Source organism: Lutra lutra, chromosome 15 (assembly GCF_902655055.1).
Source record: "Lutra lutra chromosome 15, mLutLut1.2, whole genome shotgun sequence".
Lineage (NCBI taxonomy): Eukaryota > Metazoa > Chordata > Mammalia > Carnivora > Mustelidae > Lutra > Lutra lutra.
The window spans coordinates 40,989,440-41,012,809 of NC_062292.1; the positions used below are offsets into that span (position 1 = coordinate 40,989,440).

Below are 23,370 nucleotides of genomic sequence, written 5' to 3' on the forward strand. Positions count from 1 at the left end.
TTCTGTTCTAAGACCTTTATTGACCAGGTGAGAAGTCAGCTTGAACACAGCTCGTGCCTGCAGCCCTTCCAGGTGACTCCTCCGCATACGGTAGTCCTTTCAGTCACTGGGAGCAGCGAGGCCCAGCCCCTCCCCTTCCTCCTGCTGCTCCTCACCTGGGGCCTGGAAGGGTTGGGGGGGTGATGTGGCCAGAGAAGGGCAGAGTGGCCGGGGTAAAGTCCCGAGTGGGCAGGCAGGTCCTGAGGACCAGGCACATAGGCAAGCAGTGTCCAGATGAAGACTGAGGCCGTGTGTGCCTCCCTCCAACTCTTAAGGGTCAAGCATGAGTGGCAGGAACAGAGCACTGGCCTGGTCTGTGCTGGGACGGGGAGGAGCTGACACCACAGCCCCCGGACTGGGGTTAGGGGCAGAGCTATTTACCTTCAGGTTTGGGCCACTGTTATATGAAAGTGTGTTGGGAGGTGTTTCACTGGGGCCCCCGACAAACAAGGAACTTGACACCTGGGGAGTTCAGACCACACCCTGACTTTGGGTCCTCAGACCTGGGCTGTTTTCCTCACCCCAGGGGGAAGGACACCAGGTCCCTAGAACCTCAAAGGGAAGAGGCCCAGAGAGGCAAGTGGCCCCTACAGTCCATGGCCCTGTCTGTGTGCCCTCTGCATTCACAGAGACTCCCCAACTGGAACTCCCCAGGCCTATCCTGAGGGACACCAAGAAGCCTACCCTCTTACCCGCAAAAGAGAATCTCAGGTCTAATGAATCACCAGCTTCCTCTGCCCCATCTTGGTCCTGCTTCCCTCTCCCCCGGGGCTACTGCTCCTCTGGGATCCGAGACGTGGGCTCATGGATCTTGGCAAGTTGATAATGGACACTCAGCCTAACAGGCTAAGAACAGAAGACTGTGGGGCAGGGTGTGGGGAGATGGGCCCAGTCCCACCTGCACTAAAACACTGAGGTCTCCTGCTGGTGATGGTGTCACGTCCCAGGCAGAGGGAGCCCTTTAGAGGAGTGGGATCTCAGGCAGACTCCAAACCAAAGGGAGCCAAACACCCAAGTTCAAGTCATTAGTGATGCGTGGCGGGGCTGGGAGGGAGGAGGAATCCAGGAGGTTGCCAAGGCTGCTGGGAAGGGAACGGCGATGAGAAGCACGGGAGTGGGCAGTGTGTGGTGGATGGCGGCAGCCTCACTCAGAGTGGACCAAAGCCCCAGCTCCTTGCCCAAAGCCAAAGCCCTTGGGTCCGAAGTTTTTCGCGTAGCATCCTGCAAAGAGAGAAGGGGTGAGTCCCAGTTCCTTCTCCCCCAGGCCACACCTCCCAGCGCCCTCCCACCGAAGATCCTCTACCCCGGGCACCTGGCCAGGCCTTCAGGGCAGCAAAATCCACTCAGCGCCCGTCACCTCTGTAGCACCCCAATCTCCAGTAGTGAGGAGGTCCTTGGCTCCACATTATATCCTTATATCCACTTCCCTGCTGCTGAAATTACAGGAGAAGCCCTATCTGCCGGCGAGGAGTTGGGAACCCAGGCTCTGGCCCCATCCTGCCCGTATCTGCCCTATGATACTGGCCAAGGCATCTTTCCCCTCCGGGCTTGTCTCCCCATCTGTAAAGTGAAGGGTCACACTAGAAGCTCTGGCATTGACCCCAAGGGCAGGAATCAGTTTACATTAAGCAAGGGCATAACTAGTTAGCCCCCTACCCCCTCAGACTGCTCAACCCTCGCATTAGAGGTGACACCACCCACCTTTGCAGTAAATCTCGCCATCCTTGTCGGCCAGGGTGGTGGACTCGAGGCCTTTGCCGCACTTGGCGCACCGGAAGCAGGACTTATGCCAGGACTGTGGTAGGAAGGGAACAGTTAAGGCTGCCACCAGGGACAAGGGCATCCCTGACCCCACAGCCCCATTCCCCTTGACGTAAGAACAGTGGAAGGGTTCGAGACACTTCCGAAGTCTGCTCAGCTGGTACTATAGGAGGACGTGGCCCGTGGGGTCAGTCAGTGGAAGAAGCAGGTCACGGACCACGCAAGACCTCATACCATCTCCAAGCACGTGTCGCTATGGCTAGATGGTTAATGGCACCAGCTCCACCACAAAGGGCAGGCGAGGGGGGTGGCATGGCCACCGTGGTAGCTGTCCCCCCACAGGCTGGCACAGGCCTTCTCCAGGCCCATCCTGCTGTGGATCGGAGGTGTGGGCATGGGATTCGGACTCATCCTGGCACGGCTAACTACTACCCGCAGAGCCTCCACCATTTCCTCCTCTGGGAGACCCCTGTGCCCACCTTGCAGAATGGGCCCGAGATGCGCATATACACGCGGACAGTGCCAGGGCACGGCGAGGGCTGTTGTAACTGGGATTTGTTCCAGAACTGGGCTCCTTGTTTGCCCGGAAGCCACTCACTCTCACAGAGTGGTCTGCTGGTATTAATCAGCTCTGGCAGGGTAAGAAGCCCGGCACAGGCCGGGGCCCAGAGGAGGCCCTGAGGCCATCGTGTGGAATATTACTCTGGAAGGAGAAGGGCTCTGTGAAGGGCACTGAACCCAGCAGGGGAAGGCCTGAGGAGTGCAGCTTCTCCAGGGGCCACAGAAGGCCCTTTGGGGTTCTAAGAAGAGCCTGGAAGCAACACAGGGCTGAGACCCTGCTGGGGAAGGAGCGGGCCCGGGTTTGCCCACAGTGACGGGAGCCAGCCCAGACATGAAGAATTCTCAGCACGCCGCTCCCATTAGCAACACTGAGCCGGCTATGCCACTGCTGTACGGACAGCTCTGCAAAACCAAGAAAGCCAGGGGCAGGCAGCACGCAGGCCAGACAAAACAAGGCCTTTTAAGGTCAAGAGACTCCTCAACACTGCCGGCTGGAGAATGAGAAAGGAAGCTCCATCCCCTCAGACTTCCTGGCCGCCTGACCCATGCACGCTGGCTCCTCCTCCTAGGCCTCAGGGATAGCAGGGTCTGGAGAGCTGAGGTGGCGGGGGGCCAGATCTCCGTCTCTGTCCCAGTCTTCGCCTCCTCCTCTGTGGAGCAGGAGCTGCTACACCAGCTCTCCAGGCTGGGGCAGGGCTGAAGCGCACGCGGGCCCCCACCCAAGCCTCACAGGGCCTTGCCGTCCCTCCACACACCCTGGATCCCTTTGCTCACGCATTCAGCACCCAAAAGCACCTCTGTTCCTCGATATTTCCTTCCTGGCCAAGGCCAAAGAGAGGTGGGAGCTTCTCCCGACCTTTTCCACTTGAATACAAAATTCTCTTATCCCCACCCCTCAGGAGTTACAGGCCTAACTTAGACCCTGTCTGGGTGATGGACACAGGGATTCTCAGCTATTTTTTATAACTTTCGGATCTCCTAGTGAGACACAATGAGCACAAAAGATACCAACTGCAAAGTAAGATTAGTATTTCCCGCTTTCATATCACTTAATTCATGGCAAGGACCATCATTTTGACGTCACAAGAATTCCCCAAAGTACACAGTAACAGTAATAATAGCACCAACAGTAACAGCAATGGCAAAGTGTCCTAAGCACACCCCGGGGGGGGGGGTCTGCCCTGGGGACCCCAGAACAGTCTCTCCTTTCTTCCGCAAAATAGCTTTGTCTGATGGGATGGCCATTTGCTTCACTTTACAGACGCAGATGGAAGGTTTAGAAAGGTTCAGTGATTTGCCCAAAGCCACACAACTAGTAAGTGGCAAAACTAAGGGTTCTCTAGGGTCCAAGGTCTTTTTTTTTTTCTAGTCTTTTGAAGATCTTATGTATTTGAAACAGAGCATAAGCAGGGGGACGGGCAGAAGGAGAGAGAGAGAGAATCCTAAGCAGACTCCCACTGAGTGCGGGGACCGATGTAGGCTGATCGCATGACCCTTAAACCATGACCTGACCCAAAATCAAGAGTCAGACACCTAACTGACTGAGCCACCCAGGCACCCCTAGGGTCCACGGTCTTAGTCATGGTTCCAGGATTCATGAAGCTATGGAAATGGGTTCTCATTTCCCATTGTACAGCTGTGGAAATGGGTTCAAAGAGGTTAAGAGGCCTGAAGCAGAGTTAAGAGTGGTAAGAGCACAGGCTTCTAAGTTAGAAGGACCTGGGCTTGACTCCTAGCCTAGCCACTGCCTAGCTGGAAGATCTGGGCAAATTAAGTTAATGCCTCTGACACTCAGCTTCCTCACCTGTAAAATGGGGATAATAGTACCTACTCCAACCATGACTGTAAAGACTACAATAAGAGCTTGCTATGGTCTAGATGATCTGGCTTAAGTGTCAATTCCCCGTCCATTGGTCGTGGGCCCCTTCCTCAAGGTGGAGAAGACTTGAAAGCCGTCACCCAAAGCCAGAAGAGCTGCAGACAGGTTCCTGGCCCAGCTGTTCCTGATGCTTGCTATGTGACTTTAGCCGAGTCACTCCTCCGTCTGGGTCTCTCCGGCCACAGACTGAGGTTGCTTCTTCCATGATTCTCTGACCGCTAGTCTGGGACTGCCATTTCTCCTGCTTCTTCTCCACTGCAGCCTCTCTGGGAAGCAGGGTTTCACCGGGACGGGGGCTTGGTACTGTGATTCTTACTGTGCTCTGGGGTTGGGGGTCCACAGGGGAAAGGCATACTTGGCAGTCACAAATAGTTTGCAAAAGCTTCCTGGGAGGCTCTGATCTGCCCTGAATCTTAAAAAACCTCTGCCCTAGGGGTACATGGATGGGTTTCCCACAGACCAGGTCTTACAATATGGAATGTATGTGGATTTTCCAGTGGCTCTCAACATTTGGGGGATCACAAATCCTTTTGAAAATCTGATGAAAACTGTTGATCTTCTTCCCAGAAAGAGACATGTTCCCACAAAATTTTGTGGCTCCTTTGAAACCCAACAGATTGATCTTTACAACACCCTATAAATCGCATTTAAGCATTTAATAATCAGTTTCATCAACGGCGGGCCTGTTATCCTCATGAAGAAGAATGTTGGCCAAGCCACCTGTCCCCAGAGCCCATGTGTAACTTCTTCAGTCCTTGCAGACAGGAAGCCAGAGGGACAAGCAGCCCATGGGGACAAAGGGTTACTCCTTCCCTAGAAGGGAGGGAGTTAAAGCCCAGTGCTCAGTCTCCCTTGATCAGATCCAGGGCCCAACATACAAAGTCCTGGAACCCACATTTCAAGAAGGTGTCTCCCCAGCCCTTCTCCCCAGAAGCCACCTTACCTTCCCGGCACCGATCACCTTCTCAGCCGCATAGACTGCCTGGCTGCATCGAGGGCACCTCTCGGAGCTGCCAATCTTCTGTGCAAACTTGGAGGCATTGGGGTTGGTGGTGGGCCTGTGGCCAGGGGCCCTGCATGGGCAACGACATGCGGTGAGCCGACTTTCATGGAGGGGGTTGAGTGGGGCTGGCCCTGTGTGGGCACAACCCCGCCTTCATCTCATGCCCACTAGGGGGCGACTCTCCCAGCCAGAGCCTCCAGGGTCCTCTCCCATTTTACAGATGGACAGACCCCGGCTCAGCAAAATGCTGATTTCCCCGAAGCAATCTACTGCCTCCCGCCACGGAGTTAAAACATGGGCATCAGTGAGCAGCTCATTTGCTAAGAATTGCCCTCCTCTGTTTCCCATTCCTGCAGCCGGCCTGTTAGATTCTTTCCAGGAGAAATCTGCTGACAAATCATTCCCTCTGGGGCAATGACCTTGGCTAAAATGTGCTCACTCATCGGTCATTTCTGCCCATTCTCCCCAAGGTCAAGATGCTGGCCAAGCAGACTGCCAAAAGCCACTCTTTCAACAGGTCAGAGGTTAGTGAGTGCCAGTGAAACCCTGCTGTATTTCCAAGGAAGGGAGATGGCTGCCCCATAGTGCAGGGGTGAGAGATGGCGAGAGAAAGAGGCGGGTGGGCCAGTGCTGCTACTGCTGAGCCCAGCTCAGCGCCTATGAGACCCCCAGTCAAGCCACTGAGCCTGGGCTGGGATTCTCATCTGAGAAAAAGAGGACATTGGACCGAGTGACTCTTGGGGCCCCTCTAGGCTCTAACCCCTATGAAAACATGGGCTGCACTCTCCACACGGGGAGGAACCGCACCTGTTTTATTCCCCAGTGGACCCTCGGCTCCTCTCGTTGGCCCGACACCCAGTGGGCCACTATAGGACTTCCCTGGAAATCAATGGCTTTCTGAGTCTTTCAGCGGCTGAACCAAAAGCGGTTGCAAATGTGTGTGACACTGGGGTGGGAGGACAGACCTCGAGGAAGGGGGCAGCAAGAGTCTTGTACTCACTCCTCGTGCTTAATGCCCAGAGACTCCCCCTTGTCGGTGCTCAGTGTGCCGGCGCCCTGCCCGTAGCCGTAGCCTTTGGGGCCGTACTTCTTGCCGTAACAAGACTTGCAGTAGATCTCCTCGCCGTGCACAGCCACAGTGGTGCTGTCCAGATTCTTCTTGCAGACCACTGGGGAGGGAAGGGAGGACAGTGAGCTGACATCGGGGTGAGCCGCTTGTCCCCCAAGCCCCCCACGGCTGAAACTCTCCAGACCCCGATCTTCTAGGAGCAGCATGGAAATGGAAGTCAGATGGCCAAGGGGCTGGGAAGAGGGAGGGAGGGGGTTTGCGTGGCCCCATTCTAGGAATGCCGGCCGAGCCACCTCTCACAAGAGCCCACACTCGCCTTCCTCCGTCCCCTCCACCCTCACACCTCGCCAGGCTGTAGTGTGCCCCACAGTTCATCTGAGGCGACAGACTAGCTGATCCTAAGCCACGGGAAACCTACTGAGGCCTTTGGCTCCGCTCAACAGAGACCACGTGTCCAATAGGAGAGAAGAAAAAACAACAGAAAGAAGAAGGGCTGGGATTTCCTGCCTCCGACAATGGAATCCTGAAGAAACAATTCCTGTATGCTGGTGGGAGGGTGGGGGGGAGTGCAGGACCAACGGGGTCGGGTGGCAGGTGAAGCGATGCACCCAGAAGAAAAGAAAAGTTGCATATTTATCAAGTACCCAGCACGACGGGCCTTGAAATGAGATGCAGGTCATGCTAATTACACCAAGATCTGGAGGCTCTGATCTCAGAACCAGCTCGCCATAGGAAGAACCGAGGCCAGACTCAGAAGAATTCCTGACTCCTGGGGGATGAGCAGCTAGGAGGCGATGAGCTTCAGAAAGCCTGTGAGTCCCATATACCTTCCTGGGCTTGTCCGGGGGCCTATGCCCAGCCATCCAGAGGGAAATGGTTTGGAGCCTGGGGTCACGTGCAGTGAGACTGCTCAGAATCAAATCTCAACTCTTTCTTTCCAGCTATGTGACTTCTGTGTGATGGGTAAGTTATTTTGCCTTTCTAGCCTCCACGTCTCCTTTTGGTTCTTTTTGGGTTTTTTTGTTTTGTTTTTAATTTTTTTTTTTTTTTAAGCAATCTCTACACCCAGCATGGGGCTCGAACTCACAACCCCAAGATCAAGCGTTGCATGCTCTACCAACTGAGCCAGCCAGGCGCCCCTCCGTGTCTCCCCTTTTGTAAATGCAGACAATAATATCTACCCCAAAAAGTGGTTGGGAGAACTAAATAAGATCTTACATGTAAAGTACTTAGCACAATACCCTGCACACAGTAGATGCATAATAAATGTTGGCCACTCTTATTAGCATTATGTAAAGTTAGTATCTCGAGGACACAAGGAAGGAGGAAGAACAGGCCCAGGCCTCAAAAGATCATATGCTCCCAGCCCCCACCTACTTCTCTTGAGACTCGTCCTCACTCTACCTGCTCATGTCTTATCCTAGAATCCCAATTTGGTTCTATGATATTCCTTCCATATGGAGATTGGGGGTGCCCAACTGGACCACATCCTCAAACATGTCCTTCTGAAGAGGGACCACTCGAGAAACCACTAGAGAAGCCACGCCTCGCACCTCCCCCTGAGAAGGCTCTCAGCTCAGCTCCTTGCAACTAGCCATCCTCTTGCCTTTAATGGGTCGGGCCCTCTGCCAGCTCCTCTCACCCTGAGCCCCAGGTTGCAGACTTCAGACTAAATAAGGACCCTCTAGTCCTGCCCTTGAGATCCTCACCTCATTCCAGTGTTCTGGGCAGCCCAAATATGGAACTTCCCACCACCTCCCCTGGGGCTTGGCTCCCGGGAACTCCCTCCCTCCTTCCAACAGGCCAAGGGCTCCAACATTCCCTTCTAGGGCGGGAAGTCAGGAGTTGGCCTGGAATTGCTTCCCGTAAGGCCCAAGTTGAACTGGAAATTCCAAAACCAGAGGGAAGGCAGAAAGCAGCGACAAGAGGAGTTGGGGAAACAGAGGTCTCTTTTGGAGACCCAGGAGCTCGGCCCAGAAGAGACATCAGGGCCTACAAGTCATTAACCTCCAGATGGCTCCTGACAGTGCCAACCGAGCCCTGACTTCCAGATCCCATATCCAGACCACCCTGTCAGCTTCTGGCCTCCCCCAGGCCCTCCTGCCCACCACGGCCCCCCTTCAACACCTTCCCCAGGCCCCCTGCCCTTCCACCTCCGTCCAGGTAATGTAGTCTGGTCACCTGGAGGTTCTACCGAAGACCCGACTGAGGGGAATTTTGAATGAAGTCCTAAATAAACTGCTACCAAATAATGTTAAGATTTAAAAAAAAAAAAAAGTTCTTAGGTATGGTTAGTTATGCATTTGTTGGACAAATGTCCTTCTAGACGCCACAGGCTTGGTGAGGCCTTCTGATGTTATTTTGAAATATGGGCAAGAGGCAGTCCCAGGCGAGAGGTCGGAGCCCCCTCACCCCACCCCAAAACAGAGAGGGATTCCTCTGGAAGGAAAAGCGAGCCCCACAAAAAAGTTCAAGCTCACAGAATTGGGCCAGGTCAGAACCAAGCGTGATTCCCAGACCTCGTTGTTTTCTGCCGGCCCAAGGTCCCTTTCAGGTAGACCAAGCCTGTGGGGCAAAGAGGGTGAAAAACTGACAGCAAACTTGAGCCTGTGGCTGAGGAGATGCTGGGGTCAGAGGGTGTACAGGGCTTCTCTGAGCTTTCCCTGCACTCTGAGGTTCTGGAAAACAGCGCATCTACCTTTCCATCAGGAGCTGGCCGCCCCTGCTGAGACCACGGGACTGGACTGCAGGACCTCTCTGTTCCCGATTCCAGGTCGAAGGCCAAGCCCAGGGCAGAGGCCATTCTCCCTGACTGGGTTACCTCATCCCGTCTTCACCTGTCTGTGCCAGTCACTCAGGAAAGGGAATGTAGGTCCCTGCTGACAAGAAGCCAGAGCCAAGGACCCGAATGGTAAGAGGCCCAGCCAGCAAAGGGACTAGGGCCGGAATGCCGCCCAGGCCCATTCTCTGCGAGCCTTAGGAAGGGAAGAGCCTTCCGAAGAAACTTAGGAAGGAACGTCCTTTGATTATCAGGGTCATTCTGAATTTTTTTTTTATTTTTTTTAATTTTTTTTAATTTTTTTTTTTAAAGAATTTATTTATTTATTTGACAGAGAGAAATCACAAGTAGGCAGAGAGGCAGGCAGAGAGAGAGGAGGAAGCAGGCTTCCTGCTGAGCAGAAAGCCCGATGTGGGGCTCGAACCCAGGATCTGGGATCATGACCTGAGCCGAAGGCAGTGGCTTAACCCACTGAGCCACCCAGGCGCCCCTGAATTTTTTTTTTTTTAAAGAATTTATTTATTTGACAGAGAGTGAGAGAAGGAGAGAGAGCACAAGTGGGGGGAGAAGCAGAGGGAGAGCGGGAAGGGAAAAGCAGGCTTCCTGCTGAGCAGGGAGCCCGATGCGGGACTCGATCCCAGGATCCTGAGATCATGACCTGAACTGAAGGCAGAGGCTTAACCCACTGAGCCACCCAGGTGCCCTCATTCTGAATTTTTTAATTCAAGCTGGACAGTTACCACCCACTCCTCTGAAATAGGGAAAGGATGTTCCCTCCATTCGTAAACAAATCAGCAACAGCCGGCTGTGTGCTCAGAGCCTCTGACACCAGGAATCAGCCAGTTGTGGAGACACCTGGTTGCGGGGACATGTCTGAGCTCGGACACCCAGGAGCCGTACTGGCCTGGAGCCCCCAGGGAGACTCGAGACCCTTCCCTATGGCTGTTACTTTCATAACACCTCCCCCCACCCTGGCCCTGCTCCCCGGCCTGACTTTCCACAAGTGTTTCTAATCCTCCACACCCCCTCACACCCTGCCCCAGGCCTGCTCCCTTCTTCCTATGCCACCCCCTGAATTCCTGCCTTCCCTCAACCACGACCAACCGCCACTCCTCCTCAAGCATGACTGAGGCCTCTCAGCTGCGGCCCCTTGTAGTGATTAAGCAACAGGGGAGAGCAAAGGCAGAAGCCCTATAGACCCCAGCAGCCCGGACCCTCTTCCTAGCCAATGCTGAGCCCTTTGAAAAAACAAACGGCTGGAAAATTCCTAAGTGCAGTTAACTGCTGATAACAAGAGGCTGCTGTCGGCGGCCTCCTCTGTGGGCTACAGGCCAACAAGGCCCCGCTGGGGCTCACTCACTCCTGTTCACCAGATGCATCCCCTGGGTGGCCACTCCGGCTGGCTGCTCAGGGTGCAAGGCCGGGGCGGGGAGGGGGACCCTGCTGCCCTGTGCTGGGTGGCTCCTAGCTGGGTGGTCCTGCAGCAGGTGGAGCTGTGGGGAACATCCAGGGACCGGGTGACCCTTGGTCCATCTGTTCCTACTCAGGACCACAAATCACCGGGGAACAAAGCAGCCAGGGACGCTCCCAACTCTGCTTCACGTGACATGGGATGGACGGGACCCCGTTTCCTGGATCTCTCAGATGGGCTAGGAGGCCTCCTTCGTGTCACGGCACCGTTATGGCCTGCAGCTCCCTCAGCAGCTTGTGCCTTCGTGTGTATCTATGCGTGTGTGCGCACGTGCACGCATGTGTGTCCAGGGCGGTGTCTATCATTTATCGGACATTCAGAATTGCGTTTTAAGTACTTCATTTTCCAAGCTTCTTTCTGCTCATTCTCACAACAACCCCATGAGGTGAGTATTACTAACTCCCCTGTAATCGTGAGAAAACTCAACCAGGGAGAAACCAAGTAACTTGGGGCGGCTGGGTGGTTCAGTGGGTTAAAGCCTCTGCCTTCGGCTCAGGTCATGATCCCAGGGTCCTGGGATCGAGCCCAGCATCGGGCTCTCTGCTTAGCAGGGAGCCTGCTTCCTCCTCTCTGCCTAGTTGTGATCTCTATCTATCAAATAAGTAAATAAAATCTAAAAAAAAGAAAGAAAGAAAGAAAGAAACCAAGTAATTTGCCCATCAGCATGCAGATCCCCAAACCCGAATTCAGATTCAAACCCTGACCCACTGGATCCAGAAACCCAGGTCTTCACTGAGACATCCCCCTACCTCCCACTCTGCCCGCCCTCATGGAAAACTCTTCCTCTGACCAGAACCCTCCGCTCTGACCACAGTGCATCAGATCATCTAGAAATGGGGGAGAGGATCCTCCTGGAGGCGCCGCTTCCTGGGGGCTCTGAAAACACTGTCCAGGTCAAGGACCCCCGGTACCACCTGACGGCTCCCAGCTGCTTGCTGTCTGTTGCCCCGTTTCCTACTGTCTGGGCTTGTGTTTCGAGCCACTCTTGCTCTGGGTTACTGGGGGTGGATGTCAAAGCTTTCTTTGCTCATCTTCCTCTTATCCCAGGCTGCTGGAGCAAAATGGGAGGTGAGGGAAGTGACCAGGCTGGCCCAGAGGGCGGAAGAAGAGAGAACCCCGTTCCTTCTCTAGGCTCCGTGTCCCCTTAAAGTAATAGCCTCTGTCACCCTTCAACAAGGGATCATTTGGGTCCAAATTTGGGTAAAACTCGGGACCCAAAGTGGCTTCCTCTTAAATGATGGCATTGTGGCAGGGAGAGAAAGAGAAAGGGGAGTGGAAAGTTTCCCTAAGCAAGTCTGGAAGTTTGGCTCCTGGCCACCCTGGAGCGGCTGCCACCCCCACCAGCTCTGGCCAGTTCCTCCCCTTAGAAAGCAGCTTCTGAGCGGAACAAAGAGGCCTGTAAGTGTTTCCCGCCCCAGCTGTGCTGCAGCCAAATGTCAAGCTGTTTACATCCCATGGGGCCCTTCCCCTGGGGTGTTGACAGGCCCAGCCTGTGGGGATAGGCCCCTGTCCCCATTCCCATGGCAACAGCAGCTGGGCCTTGGGCGCATACTCACTGCACAGGAAGCAGGATTTATGGAAGCTGCTGCCTTCGCACTGAACCTCTTCCGCAAAGTAAACCGTCTTCTGGCACACCCCACATTTCTTGCCTCCTCCCCAGTTCGGCATCCTGAAACTGGACCCAGACATGAGAATTAGTTTTCTAGGGAGCTGGAGACCCAGACTGCCCATGCCGGAAGAGCCACAGGCAGACCGAGGATGGCAAGAGGGGAGGCAGAGCACCTGTGGGGTCTCCCCCACCCCCGCCCTGGCAGGGCACTTCCTCCTGAGGGCTCTCCACATCCTTCTCGCACTGCCACTCGGGGGCTTCCTGCCCCGGTGCTGACAACAGACAGTCACTGAGCCACTGCTGTGTTTCCAACCCCGGGCGGGGAACTCTCGATGGTATAAACAAGCATAAGATACCGACTCTTCAAAGGACACCCTGGAAGCAAGACATGGAACCCCCCGCTACACGTATCAACAGGGATGGATCTCACCGAGGCTCGTTGGAGCCAAAGGAGCAGATGCACTAGAATTCACAAAACACAGATAGTTTATGGAAGGTTCACAGACAAAATTCTCATTGTCAAGGGATGAACCCATGGGGAAGAAGTTATAAAGAAAAAGCAAGGGAAGATGATCACTAACTATTCTCTTAGACTTGTTACCTGTAAGACAGGGAAAGGCCCACCGCTGTGGGGGTGGGGGTGGGGGGCAGGGAGGGTCTCCAGAGGGGCTGCTAAGGCGCTGATTTTTTTTTTACTTGGGTGGTTGTCCCCTGCGGGCTCACTTTGCAATTATCCTTTGAACCATACAAGACGATATTATATACTCCTTTATATGTAAGAAAAAGCTCACCAATAAAACCAGAAATTTTTTTAAGCAGGAGGGTGAGTAGGCACACGGGGCACAGTTCTCGAGCCTTAGAGTCCAATAGAAGCAGGCATTAGAGGACGCCTGGGTGGCTCAGATGGTTGAGCTGCTTGCCTTTGGCTCAGGTCATAATCCCAGGGTCCTGGGATCGAGCCCTGCATCGGGCTCTCTGCTCATCGGGGAGCCTGCTTCCCCCCTCTCCCTCTGCCTGCCTCTCTGCTGCTTGTGATCTCTCTCTCTCTGTGAAATAAATAAAGATTAATTTTTTAAGTCTTTTTTTTTTAAGATTTTATTTATTTATTTGACCGACAGAGATCACAAGTAGGCAGAGAGGCAGGCAGAGAGAGAGAGAGAGGAGGAAGCAAGCTCCCTACTAAGCAGAGAGCCCGATGCGGGGCTCGATCCCAGAACCCTGAGACCATGACCTGAGCTGAAGGCAGAGGCTTAACCCTCTGAGCCACCCAGGTGCCCCTCTCTGTGAAACAAATAAATAAAATCTTAAAAAAAAAAAGATTTTATTTATTTTGTTTGACAGAAAGAGCACAAGCAGGGGGAGTAGCAGGCAAAGATAGAAGGAGAACAGGCTCCCTGCTGAGCAGGGATCCCAGGGGACTCAGTCCCAGGATGCTGGGATCATGATCTGAGCCCAAGGCAGACGCTTAACCGACAGAACCACCCAGGCACCCCAGGAGTCTGGATTTTCAATAAGCACCCCAGGTGAGTCCAAAGCAGCCATGCTGAGACAAACTTTGAGATGCTCTAGGTATTGGTTCTGAGTTGAGGTCCTGATACCAGTCAGGCTGGGTCCAATTCTGAACCCCACACGCTGGCTCTGTGTACCTTGTGCAGGGTAACTGGTCTTTCTGAACCTTGATTTTGCATCTGTAAAACCAGGATAAAAGCAATAGCTACTTCACAGATTCTTTCTGGGGATGAAATGAGGTCTGGCACGTCAAAGGCATGGTACAGTGCCTGGCCTATAGTTAGTGTTCGCTAATTATTATTATTATTTTTAAGATTTTATCTATGTATGTATTAAATATTTTATTTATTTATTTAAGAAAGAGAAAGCACTTGTTGGGGGAGGGGAAGAGGCAGAAGGATAAGCAGACTTCCCGCTGAGTGGGTAGCCTGACTCAGCTCCATCACAGGACCCCAGGATCATGACCTGAGCTGAAGGCAGATGCTTAACGACGGAGCCACCCAGGCACCCTTATGAATTACTATTAACACAGGAGCCCAAGACTACAGGAGAGGCCATGCTCCAGGTTGGTCCTGATGCGCCAGAGAGTGGCAGAGCAGGCGCACACCATGGAAACTGGGAGAGCAGAGACCCCCCCAGACTGATGGGGTCAGCGTCTCTCCTTCCCTTTCACTCATCCATCCAACAGACATGTGACTGAAGGAGGAAGATGACATTAGTTCATGGAAGGCGGGGTCCCGAGCAAGGTACAAGCAGCCACAGGTGCAGGACTGGGTTGGATGAAGTAGCCCGGATGTGGCAAGTTTAGAATGACACGGGGTGCTGGGAAGGAAGGGGGACGGTGCCAGAGTTGGCTGTTGACTCAGGACACAAAAGAGCCTATGGACAAAACTCACCAGTTGTCTGTATCAGGAAATGTTGAAAACAGGGCTATGTTATCCAGAGCCCACCCTCCTGGTAGTAGCAGCTAGAATCAATGTCAAGGACAGAGGGAGACATGGTTTTCACTGCTGGAGAGCATCCCATCTGACTGTGGGTGGACACAGGCCTCAGCTCAAGGTCTAGCTAGTGTTCACGATGGAGTCTGCACACCCCACACAGCACCTGGGACAGGTGTTCCTCCAGGCGTCCAGGGAGTAGCTGAGGAATGAGGGAGGGACGCTCTGATACTGAACGCCAGAGCCAGAGACAAGTTCTCTATGGCAGGGCATCTCCGCAGGGGCTGGGACCCAGCAGAGGCGCTCAGTCACTGTGTGCAGGCTGACAAGCAAGGAAAGTGGCGTCGGGGGTGCTGGCTCATCGCGGTCACTGGGGCTCGAATAGCACAACAATCACAGGGATTTTCAGCAAGGTTTTGTCAGGCACATTTTCACGCCCTCTGCTTCGTCCTCCCATATCCAAAAAGCTGGGGGTCCCTTGGGTCCCATCCTGACCCCCTTCTGTCAAGAACCTCCATACCCCTCTGGCCTCGGCCTCTCCCCTGAGCCCAGGCTCACACATCCAATCTCAGGTGAGCATCTCCACCGGGATGGCCCACCAGTGCCTCCGTTTCAACGTGAGGGACCTGAACTCATTGCCGTTCCACAGACTTGTTCTTTTTCTTGACTTTTCCATTTTTGCTCATGGTACCACAACCATTCTCTCCATCGCAGAGGAATTATCCCTTTCCTGAGAATGTTGATGGGCTTTCCCCCTCCCATAGCTGCAACCCACTGTGTGTTCCCCTTTACCCACTCACCCCCGAAACCAGTGCTGAGACTCTCTCCTCTCCAGTCTTCTTCCCACCACCCTAACCCAGCCTTCACCTCTCCCTCGTGCAGCCCCTTGAAGAGGACACTACACCATATACACCTGTTCCTTGGCAACTACCCTGATTTTCGGCCATGGCACATGGTGGGGACCTAACCTAAGCCACCAAGGTTATTGGCTCAAAGATGGGCCAGCTATCCATTTCAGACCAATAAAATAGGAGAAGGCAGTTCTGGGGGGCTCTGGAAGAAAAAGCATTCCATTCCTTCGAGAGAACTTCCTGGAAGCAAGTCCCTCTTCCCCCAGTGAGAGCTCTGAGGTTGTTGTCCCCAGAGAGACAGGCACTCCTGGGATGAAGCTGACAGCAGGGAAGACAGAGCTGAGGGACAAAAGAAACTGAGTCTGCAGTGCCATCATTAAGCCACCAAAGTCAGCCAAACCTAAAGGTCAGTCTATCTCTGAATTTTCCAGTTAAACAAACGAACAAATTCTCTCTACGTTTTAAGCCCATTACTTTACAACCGAATGCATCCCTAGAGAGACAGCAATTATGGTCGTGCTGCTTCTGGAATCTCCTCCCTATTCCATGCCCAGGCAGCCGCCAGATCTTTTCTGTGGAAGGCCCCCCTGCTCAGAACCATCAGTGACTCCCTGCTGCCCGAGAATAATCACACCCCTTACCCTGACTCTCCCCTGCACAGTCTCCACTTCCTTTTCTGTGGCTCCTGTCTCCACACCTCACCCATTATCGGGGCGAGTGACTGAATCGCTGTGTTCGCCCCCAGAATACCTGGCAGGGGCTGTGAGCAGGTGGAGGGCTGAGGCTAGGGCCGACTGTTCTCTCCCACATGGGTCTACATGGGCCACAGATCACTGTAGAAGGCCCTTCCACAGCCCCTCAGGCTTATGCGCATCACTGATGCAGCCCGCAGGTAGGCTTTCTCTGACAGCACATAACCTCTCTCTGCCTTCCTCAGATAACCCCCACAGGGCCTGAGCTCCCAGATCCTGGAGGACAGTCCTCAGCCCCAGCCTCTGATGCCCCACCATTCAGTCCCTCGCTCCACTCCGCCCGGAGGATGCCAGGGGCCAGCTGCCTTGTCGAGCAAGAGCTCTGGGCTGTCAAACCCTAGGATGTGTGTGGCGGTTCGGTGAGAAGAGCCATGTGTGTTGCTGTCTGCCTCAGCGTCAACCCTTCCCCCTTCGTGCAGTAGGAACCCCAGTTCTACTCAGGCAGCCACCCTCCACTAAGTGACCCTGGGGACACGTTCCCACACACAGCCCTAGGGGCCCACCATGGCGATCCCTTTTCCCTGCGGGGGTGGCTTCAAGGACAGGCTGTGACATGTGAGGGGAGCTCTGTTTGGGAAGCTTCTGGAAAAACAGGTGTGTCCATCTGGAGCCACACAAGTTCTCCTCTGCCTCTAAGGAGGTAACTAGGCATGACCCCCGGAACTCCCACAGCCAGAGCTCCCCAAACGACAGGCTACCACTGACTGCATGCCTGCTAATCACCAGGTTACATCTATAATCCCTTCCTTCCCACCTGGAGATGGGGAATACACGCCCACCCTACAGATAGGGAAAACAAGGCTCAAAGAACAGAACTGGATTCCTAAGTGGGTTTAGCCCCTTCTGGGGCCCCTGTCACCCCAATTGTCAGGCTGTCACCCCATCCTATGTAAGAGCAGCTGCCCACAGTAGGCACACAGTACACCAACGCTTGGCTCTCTCCTCCCTTGCCAACCCTCTGAACTAGCAGGGGACACACTCCGTGGCCCTAGGAATACCCTTAGGGGAGGAAAGTTCCCCTAACCATGTGGTTGGGAGCCAGTCCCAAGCAGTGTTTTGTTCCCAGATACAAAGCCCTTCTCCCTCTGGGGGAGACCCAGAGCTCCATACAGGCCTCTCCTTGTTCTCCCTGGCTCCATGTCAGGGGCCCACATCCAGCCGGGCCCCAGGGAATCAGGAACATGGGCGGAGAATGGGTGAAACCCAAGGACCAGCCAGTGAGGACAATCTGCCTGGGATGCCTCTGGGCTGCCCCATTCCTTCAAGCCTGGCCATGATGTTGGTGTGGGTGTTCTCTCAGGAGCCCGCTGAAGGGACAAGGGCTCTAGCACCTTGGGAAAAACAACAACAACAACAATGACTGTTCACTGACTGGAAGGGTCCCAGGCTCCCCCTGTGGGTGGGCTCTCCATTCCCTCTGCCCCCAGGAGGACCTCCCCAGGGGACCCGCCTGCAGGGAAGAGTCTCAGCTGGAGGGAGCCCTAGCCACCTCCTTCCCTACAAGGGGCAGGGGCTTCCTCTCAAGGTCTGGCTTCTGATGCCCTGTGGGAGACTCTGAGGAGGAAAGTTCCCCAGGTCTGAGTTCAGGTGGGAGAGTTCAGGTGAGGAAAGTGGGTCTGGACTCATCCATTCCTGGATGAATGACCTTGGGCAACGTCCTTTTCTCTCTGAGTTTCAATTTTCTAGTCTCTAAGTTGGCCCACACACTGGCTCCCTAAGACCACCACTCTGAGGAGGCAATGAGAGGGCGCAGAAGTGATAGCTCGGGGCCAGGCGCACCACTGACAGGGCTGGCCCCGGTAAGCTTCACACCAGCTGTGGGGCCAGATGTCGGCCATCCTTCCCAGCTAGTCCACCTCTGGAAGCAGCAAGGCTGGCACAATAACAAGCCAAATAGGGACCAAGAATTCCTGACTCATCTGTCAGCCCCGCGAACGAGACGAGTGACTTGCCCTTCTTTGGGATTTAGATCCCCCCTGGCAACTTGAGATGCAAGCAGAGGCTTGTGTCTTTAACACCAAGCTCTTGTGTGTATTGTTCATGGTGTTCGAGAAGCGTTGCTATCCTCTGTAATCACATCATCCACCTGGTGGGTTTCAGAGACTCCCGTTCCCACGGGCCATTGCTGTCTGTGTTCTGGTTTGACCTACTTCACCGTGTTGCTAATCTCAAGAGAGAACAGGGCTTGAGTTTTCTGCTGAATGGCTAGAAACAGCTGGTCAGCTATTCACCTCAAATGCCAGGATCCAGGGTGCCTCAGTCAGGTAAGCATTGGACTCTTGGTTTCGGCTCAGGTCATAGTCTCAGTGTTGTGAGATCGAGCCCCGCAAGAATCTGCTTAAGAGTCCATCCCTCTCCCTCCCCACCCACTAAAATTAATTAATTAATTAATTAATTAATTAATTTTTTAAAAGTCAGGATTCTTAGGGTTGGCTGGAAGGTTTGGCTTCTTCTGACAAGCTGTCCACACCTTCTTATCTAGTTGTCCCATTAGGAACTATATTCAGTTCCTCGGTCTTGAGAAGAGGGGTTCAAGATGGCGGCTCACATAGCAGGAGAGAAAGGCACAGGCCCTCCTGTTCACAAATGTCATGAAAGTCAGGACAAGGTGATGGGTTCAGTGTGGTCATGTTTCAAGTCCAAGGAGCCATTTCAGAGATGCATAATCCTTCACCACTGGCCACAAGCGCCTGAAGGAGCCTCCTCAAACCACTGATTTGACAAACCCTTCCATGTCTTTATTTCTCTAGTGGAAAAATCCCATCTCTCCGATTCCAAAATCTCTTATTCCCTAGGGTCAAAAAGTGACTTCTGGGCACAGGGCTCAGGTCCCCACCCACTTGGTCTGGTAGAGACCTGTCAGGTGTTTGTCTAGTTAGAAATGCACGGCTCACATTACCTGAGCTGTGTAGTACTTGGCCAGGCACACAGGAGAGCTGTGATCCCATCCAACCCTGCTGCTCAGCCTCTTCCTCCATGCCCCCACGTCAAGAGAGGTGCCAAGGAGACAGAGGGAAGGAGGGGCTCCCTGCTGATCAGGGTTCAGGACCCATGCCTTCGAGTGACACGTGAAAACCCAGGAAACAGACTCTCCTGAAAGTAATGGTCACTGGGAGGGGGATGAATGGTCGATAAAGAAATGCCAGTTTGTCCCCAGCTTCACACAGCCCACTAGATGATTCCTTCACAATCCTGCCCATGGCTGGCCTCTCTGAGAAGCTAAGTGGCCTCCTTGCACTATGATCACTCTAGGCCCCATGGTACCCTGGAACTTGACGGTCGCTCCAGCTCAGCCCTCTCACTGTGGCAGCAGTGTTTTGTTTTGTTTTTTTTTTTTTAAGATTTTATTTATTTATTTGACACAGAGAGAAATCACAAGTAGGCAGAGAGGCAGGCAGAGAGAGGGGGGGAAGCAGGCTCCCTGCTGAGCAGAGCCCGATGTGGGACTCGATCCCAGGACCCTGGGATCATGACCTGAGCCAAAGGCAGAGGCTTAACCCACTGAGCCACCCAGGTGCCCCAGCAGGAGTGTTCTTTTTCCACATCATGTCCATGGCTCTTGCGTGATAGTAAGCTGACAAGTACAGTGCTCTGTCTCCTCCTGCTTGTCTCCTAATGCCTTTTACGGCAGAGTTCTCCACCTCTGGGAGTTCAGACATCTGAAGGTCAACCAAGGGAGAAAGGAGGGAGGGTCTGCGATTTTTTAAAAAATATTTCAAAACTGCTACAAGAAACCCTATATTATAATAGGTCTCACAGGCTACTCAGCAGATCAAGTTTCTTTGGTTTCTTTCTGGAATGATGTCAATGTCCAGAGGTAACCACTCATGGTCCCATGCTAAAGGGTCTGACTGATGTTTCCTGGATTGATTTTTAAAAAGCAAAAACAAATGAGCACTTAGACCTTATACAAACAGGTTGTTTGCAGCTGACTTCACAGGAAGCTCCAGCCCCCGTGATCCCTGCATAAAGAACCCCAGGCCGGCACACTGGAGTGTAGGGTTTGGTTGCCTGGTCAGGGCTGAGCCTGTGCTCCAGCTGTAAACCTTCTATTCCTTCCTCCTTTGTCACTGCTGAGGAGTCAGACGCTGCCTTCTGGCCCTGGGGAAACCTGGAAATGCCAGAGTCTGGAAATGCTAACTGCCTCCATATTTACACACTTTACCATACATGGCAATTACTCAATGCCGACGTCAGACAAATTCCTGAGGCACTGTGTAGGCCAGCCACGTCATTGCCAGAGAAATTCCTGACAACTGGAAACCACAGGCAAGGGCTCTGGTACCCAGCACCCCCTCTCCCCAACCTCCCTACCCCCAGCTAGCTGCTCTGTGTGCGTGTGTGCGCGCGCGCGCGCGCGTGTGTGTGTGTCTTTTTCTCAAGCAGGCTCTTTTCCAGGCTTCTTTTCTTTCCTGTAAACCTGGCCTGCAAATTCAAGCTTGCATCAGACCTGGTGAAAGCATATCCACTAGGATCTGGAACCTAACATCCAGGGATGTCCTCTCCTCCCTGGCCATCCAGCAGAGTGGGAGCCTAACTCCGCCTCCATCCACATTCACAGAGGTAAAGCCCTATCTTCCTGAAGTACTTTATAAGCCACAGCAAAGCCCTTTGTAAAGTGCGTTTCACAAATGGCAGGTAGTTCCTTACTAACTGATCTAGAAATCGGAAATGTACACGAGCAAAGAAAAGTAACAACACAGCGACTGAACATGGGTTTGGAAGGAGTCTGCCTGTGTTTGAAGGCTGCCTCCACAACTGACCAGACTGTCTTTTCTACCTGCTCACCTGGTTCTCAGTACTAATCACAGGGAAAAACCATTTTTGAGGCTTAGGAGTGTCCAGCAGGGCCACTCAGCTAAAAGCCTGTATCCACTCCTTTCACTCACCCAGTGTTTGCCCACAATCCTCCCCCTATACCCCTAGGCTGCCATGTGGCTCCAGGGAGCACTGGCGGGCTCCAGGGGCAGATGGTTACATTCAAAAAGGAAACACCCGGGCCAGGAAGAGAGGTCCTGAGTCAGACCAGAGGCCAGAAGCTGTGACACCCCTGTTTTCCATACTTCATTAGCCTGGTTGCAGAGCTGGAGGGCTTAAGCCCTATCTTGAGCTTCTCCCCTGTATTCCATTCCCCGCCAGACCCTCTGTACTGGGCAGTGTCCCCTCCCCCTCGGGTGGACCACACCAATGCCTCTGCGGGAGAAACTTCCTTCCTGGTCTAACTGTCCCCACCCCGGATATCCTCCCTGAGGCTAAGGGTCATTCCCTGGAAAACTGCGAGCAGCACGAGGCTGGCGTCAGCAAGGACAGGGTGAGAGCCACTGAGGGCTGAGGATGGTCGCTCTTGCAGGAGGCATCAGCAGGCACCCACCAAGTGAGAGCTAGGGAAGCTCAGTGCCCCTGTCCCCAGATCCCAGGAGGAACCCCCAAGCTGCACTCTGAGATGACTGAGACACCGCAGCCTCCTCGGCTTGAGGAAGGAAGGGGGAGGACAAGAGAGACCACAGTCGTGCTCTGCATCTGCAGCCCATCCCCAAAGCACCACGTCCAAAGGAAACTGAGCACTGGGAAGTTACTTCGCGCGCCCAAGGTCACCAGTCTGTTAAGCAGCAGACCCAACTGTCAAGACTGAGCCAGGTTGCCCTTCCAAGCAATCTCTCACGGAGATCCCAGCTGCCTCTTCATGACACGTTTTCTGCGGGAGCCCAGTGGATTTCCTTGGCACCACTGCAGCTGGATCCCGGCGCAGAGCCCTTCCAGGGAGCGAAGGCCCAGCCGGCTCCCTCAGCCCCACGGAGCAGGAGGGTGGATGGCTGGAGCTCCGGTGGCTGGGGAGGGAGGCGCCAAGCCCAGGCTACTGTCCCCTGCCTAGACCCGCGAACTGGATAGCTTACAATGGCACAGGGGCTCAGAGGCTGCAGGATACTCCTCAGCCTATGCGAGTGGCTACAGCACCTGCTTCAGAAATCCCTCGTGGAGTAACCTATGGCAACTTGCTTTAAATTTGCCCAACACCAGTTCGTTTCTTGTTCCCCAGCCTTCAAGGACGGAGGCCACAAAACACTGACGGGGTGGGGGAGGCGCATAATTGTCTCCAGCTAGCACCAAGACTGGGGGCGGGGACAGGTGAAATGTTGCCGCTTCCATCTGGATCCCGGGGAAGAGGGAAAACTGACACCTGCGCTCAGGGCACAGATGCCCCAGGCTGGACCGTGAAGGCAGAAAATGTTTCCCCACCCCGCCCGCGGGCACGTTCTCTTCCCGAGCAGGAGGATGAGGGAGGGGGTGGCACGGATGCCCTCATCCCCCTGCGGTACAATGAGCGTCAGTGGCGCGCAGAATCGCTGATTGTTCTGCGGCCAGACCTGCAGGCGGTGGGGGAGCCGGGCCACCCCGGGTCAGGCGCACGCAGGAGCCCTTTGTGCCAGGACGCCCCGAACCGGGAGGTCCCCAGAGCCTCCCGGAAAGGGACGCGCTGCTCTGGTTAAGTGCGACCGCTTGTCCTACTCCCGCAGCCCCGGGACGGCCGCCTGGCCGCACCACTTTTCCTTCTCGCGCCTCTCTGCGCCCCAGCCGAGCCCGGCGGCCGGGGAAGTCCGGCAGGCGCCGCGGGGGTAGCGCGCCGGGCCGGGGGCGCAGTGGGGGCCGGGGACGCGTGACCCCTGAGCGCACTCACCTGGTAACTGGCTGCGCCGCGCGCAGGCTGGAACGCTCTTCGGAAGCGGCGACTGGGTGCGCCCGGCCCGCGCCCCGTTTTGTTCCGCTCCGGGGAAGGCGTGTCCCGGGCCACGCCAACCAGTGGGCTTTGCACACTGCACCACACCAGGGCTGATGTCATGGCGCGAAGCCCCGCGGCGCTGCCCCCGCCAGACCCGGGGCGGCCAGACCGCGTGGGCAGGAGACGCCAGCTCTGCCCCTGCGGACCCACTGTGCACCCACGCGGACCCACTGTGTGCCCCTCCGCTGCTGCTGCGGAAGCGCCTGGGGCACGTGCTTGGACCTGTCGGGGGTTTTCCTGTCGGCCAGATGCGAGGTTGCAGATGTGAGCTGAGAGATCAGACTCCTGGTAAACTTGTGCCCTGAGTAAAAGGGTGGGGGCATGACTTGGGGGGAGGGGTGGAGTCTTACATGCGCATGTGCTGGTGGCAA

The 23,370-nt window shown here is 54.6% G+C and overlaps 1 protein-coding gene across 1 annotated transcript; it reads right to left on the reverse strand.

The window, feature by feature from the left end:
- On the reverse strand, positions 1 to 23,031 carry CSRP1 (cysteine and glycine rich protein 1). The gene is made up of 6 exons (XM_047704484.1): positions 22,898 to 23,031; positions 12,119 to 12,237; positions 6,244 to 6,412; positions 5,184 to 5,313; positions 1,741 to 1,834; positions 1 to 1,260 (listed from the first exon to the last, which is right to left on the reverse strand). Exons 2-6 carry the CDS (start codon positions 12,228 to 12,230, stop codon positions 1,184 to 1,186), a joined length of 582 nt encoding a protein of 193 aa, XP_047560440.1. The 5' UTR covers positions 12,231 to 12,237; positions 22,898 to 23,031; the 3' UTR covers positions 1 to 1,183.
- Positions 23,032 to 23,370: the final 339 nt, after the last annotated feature.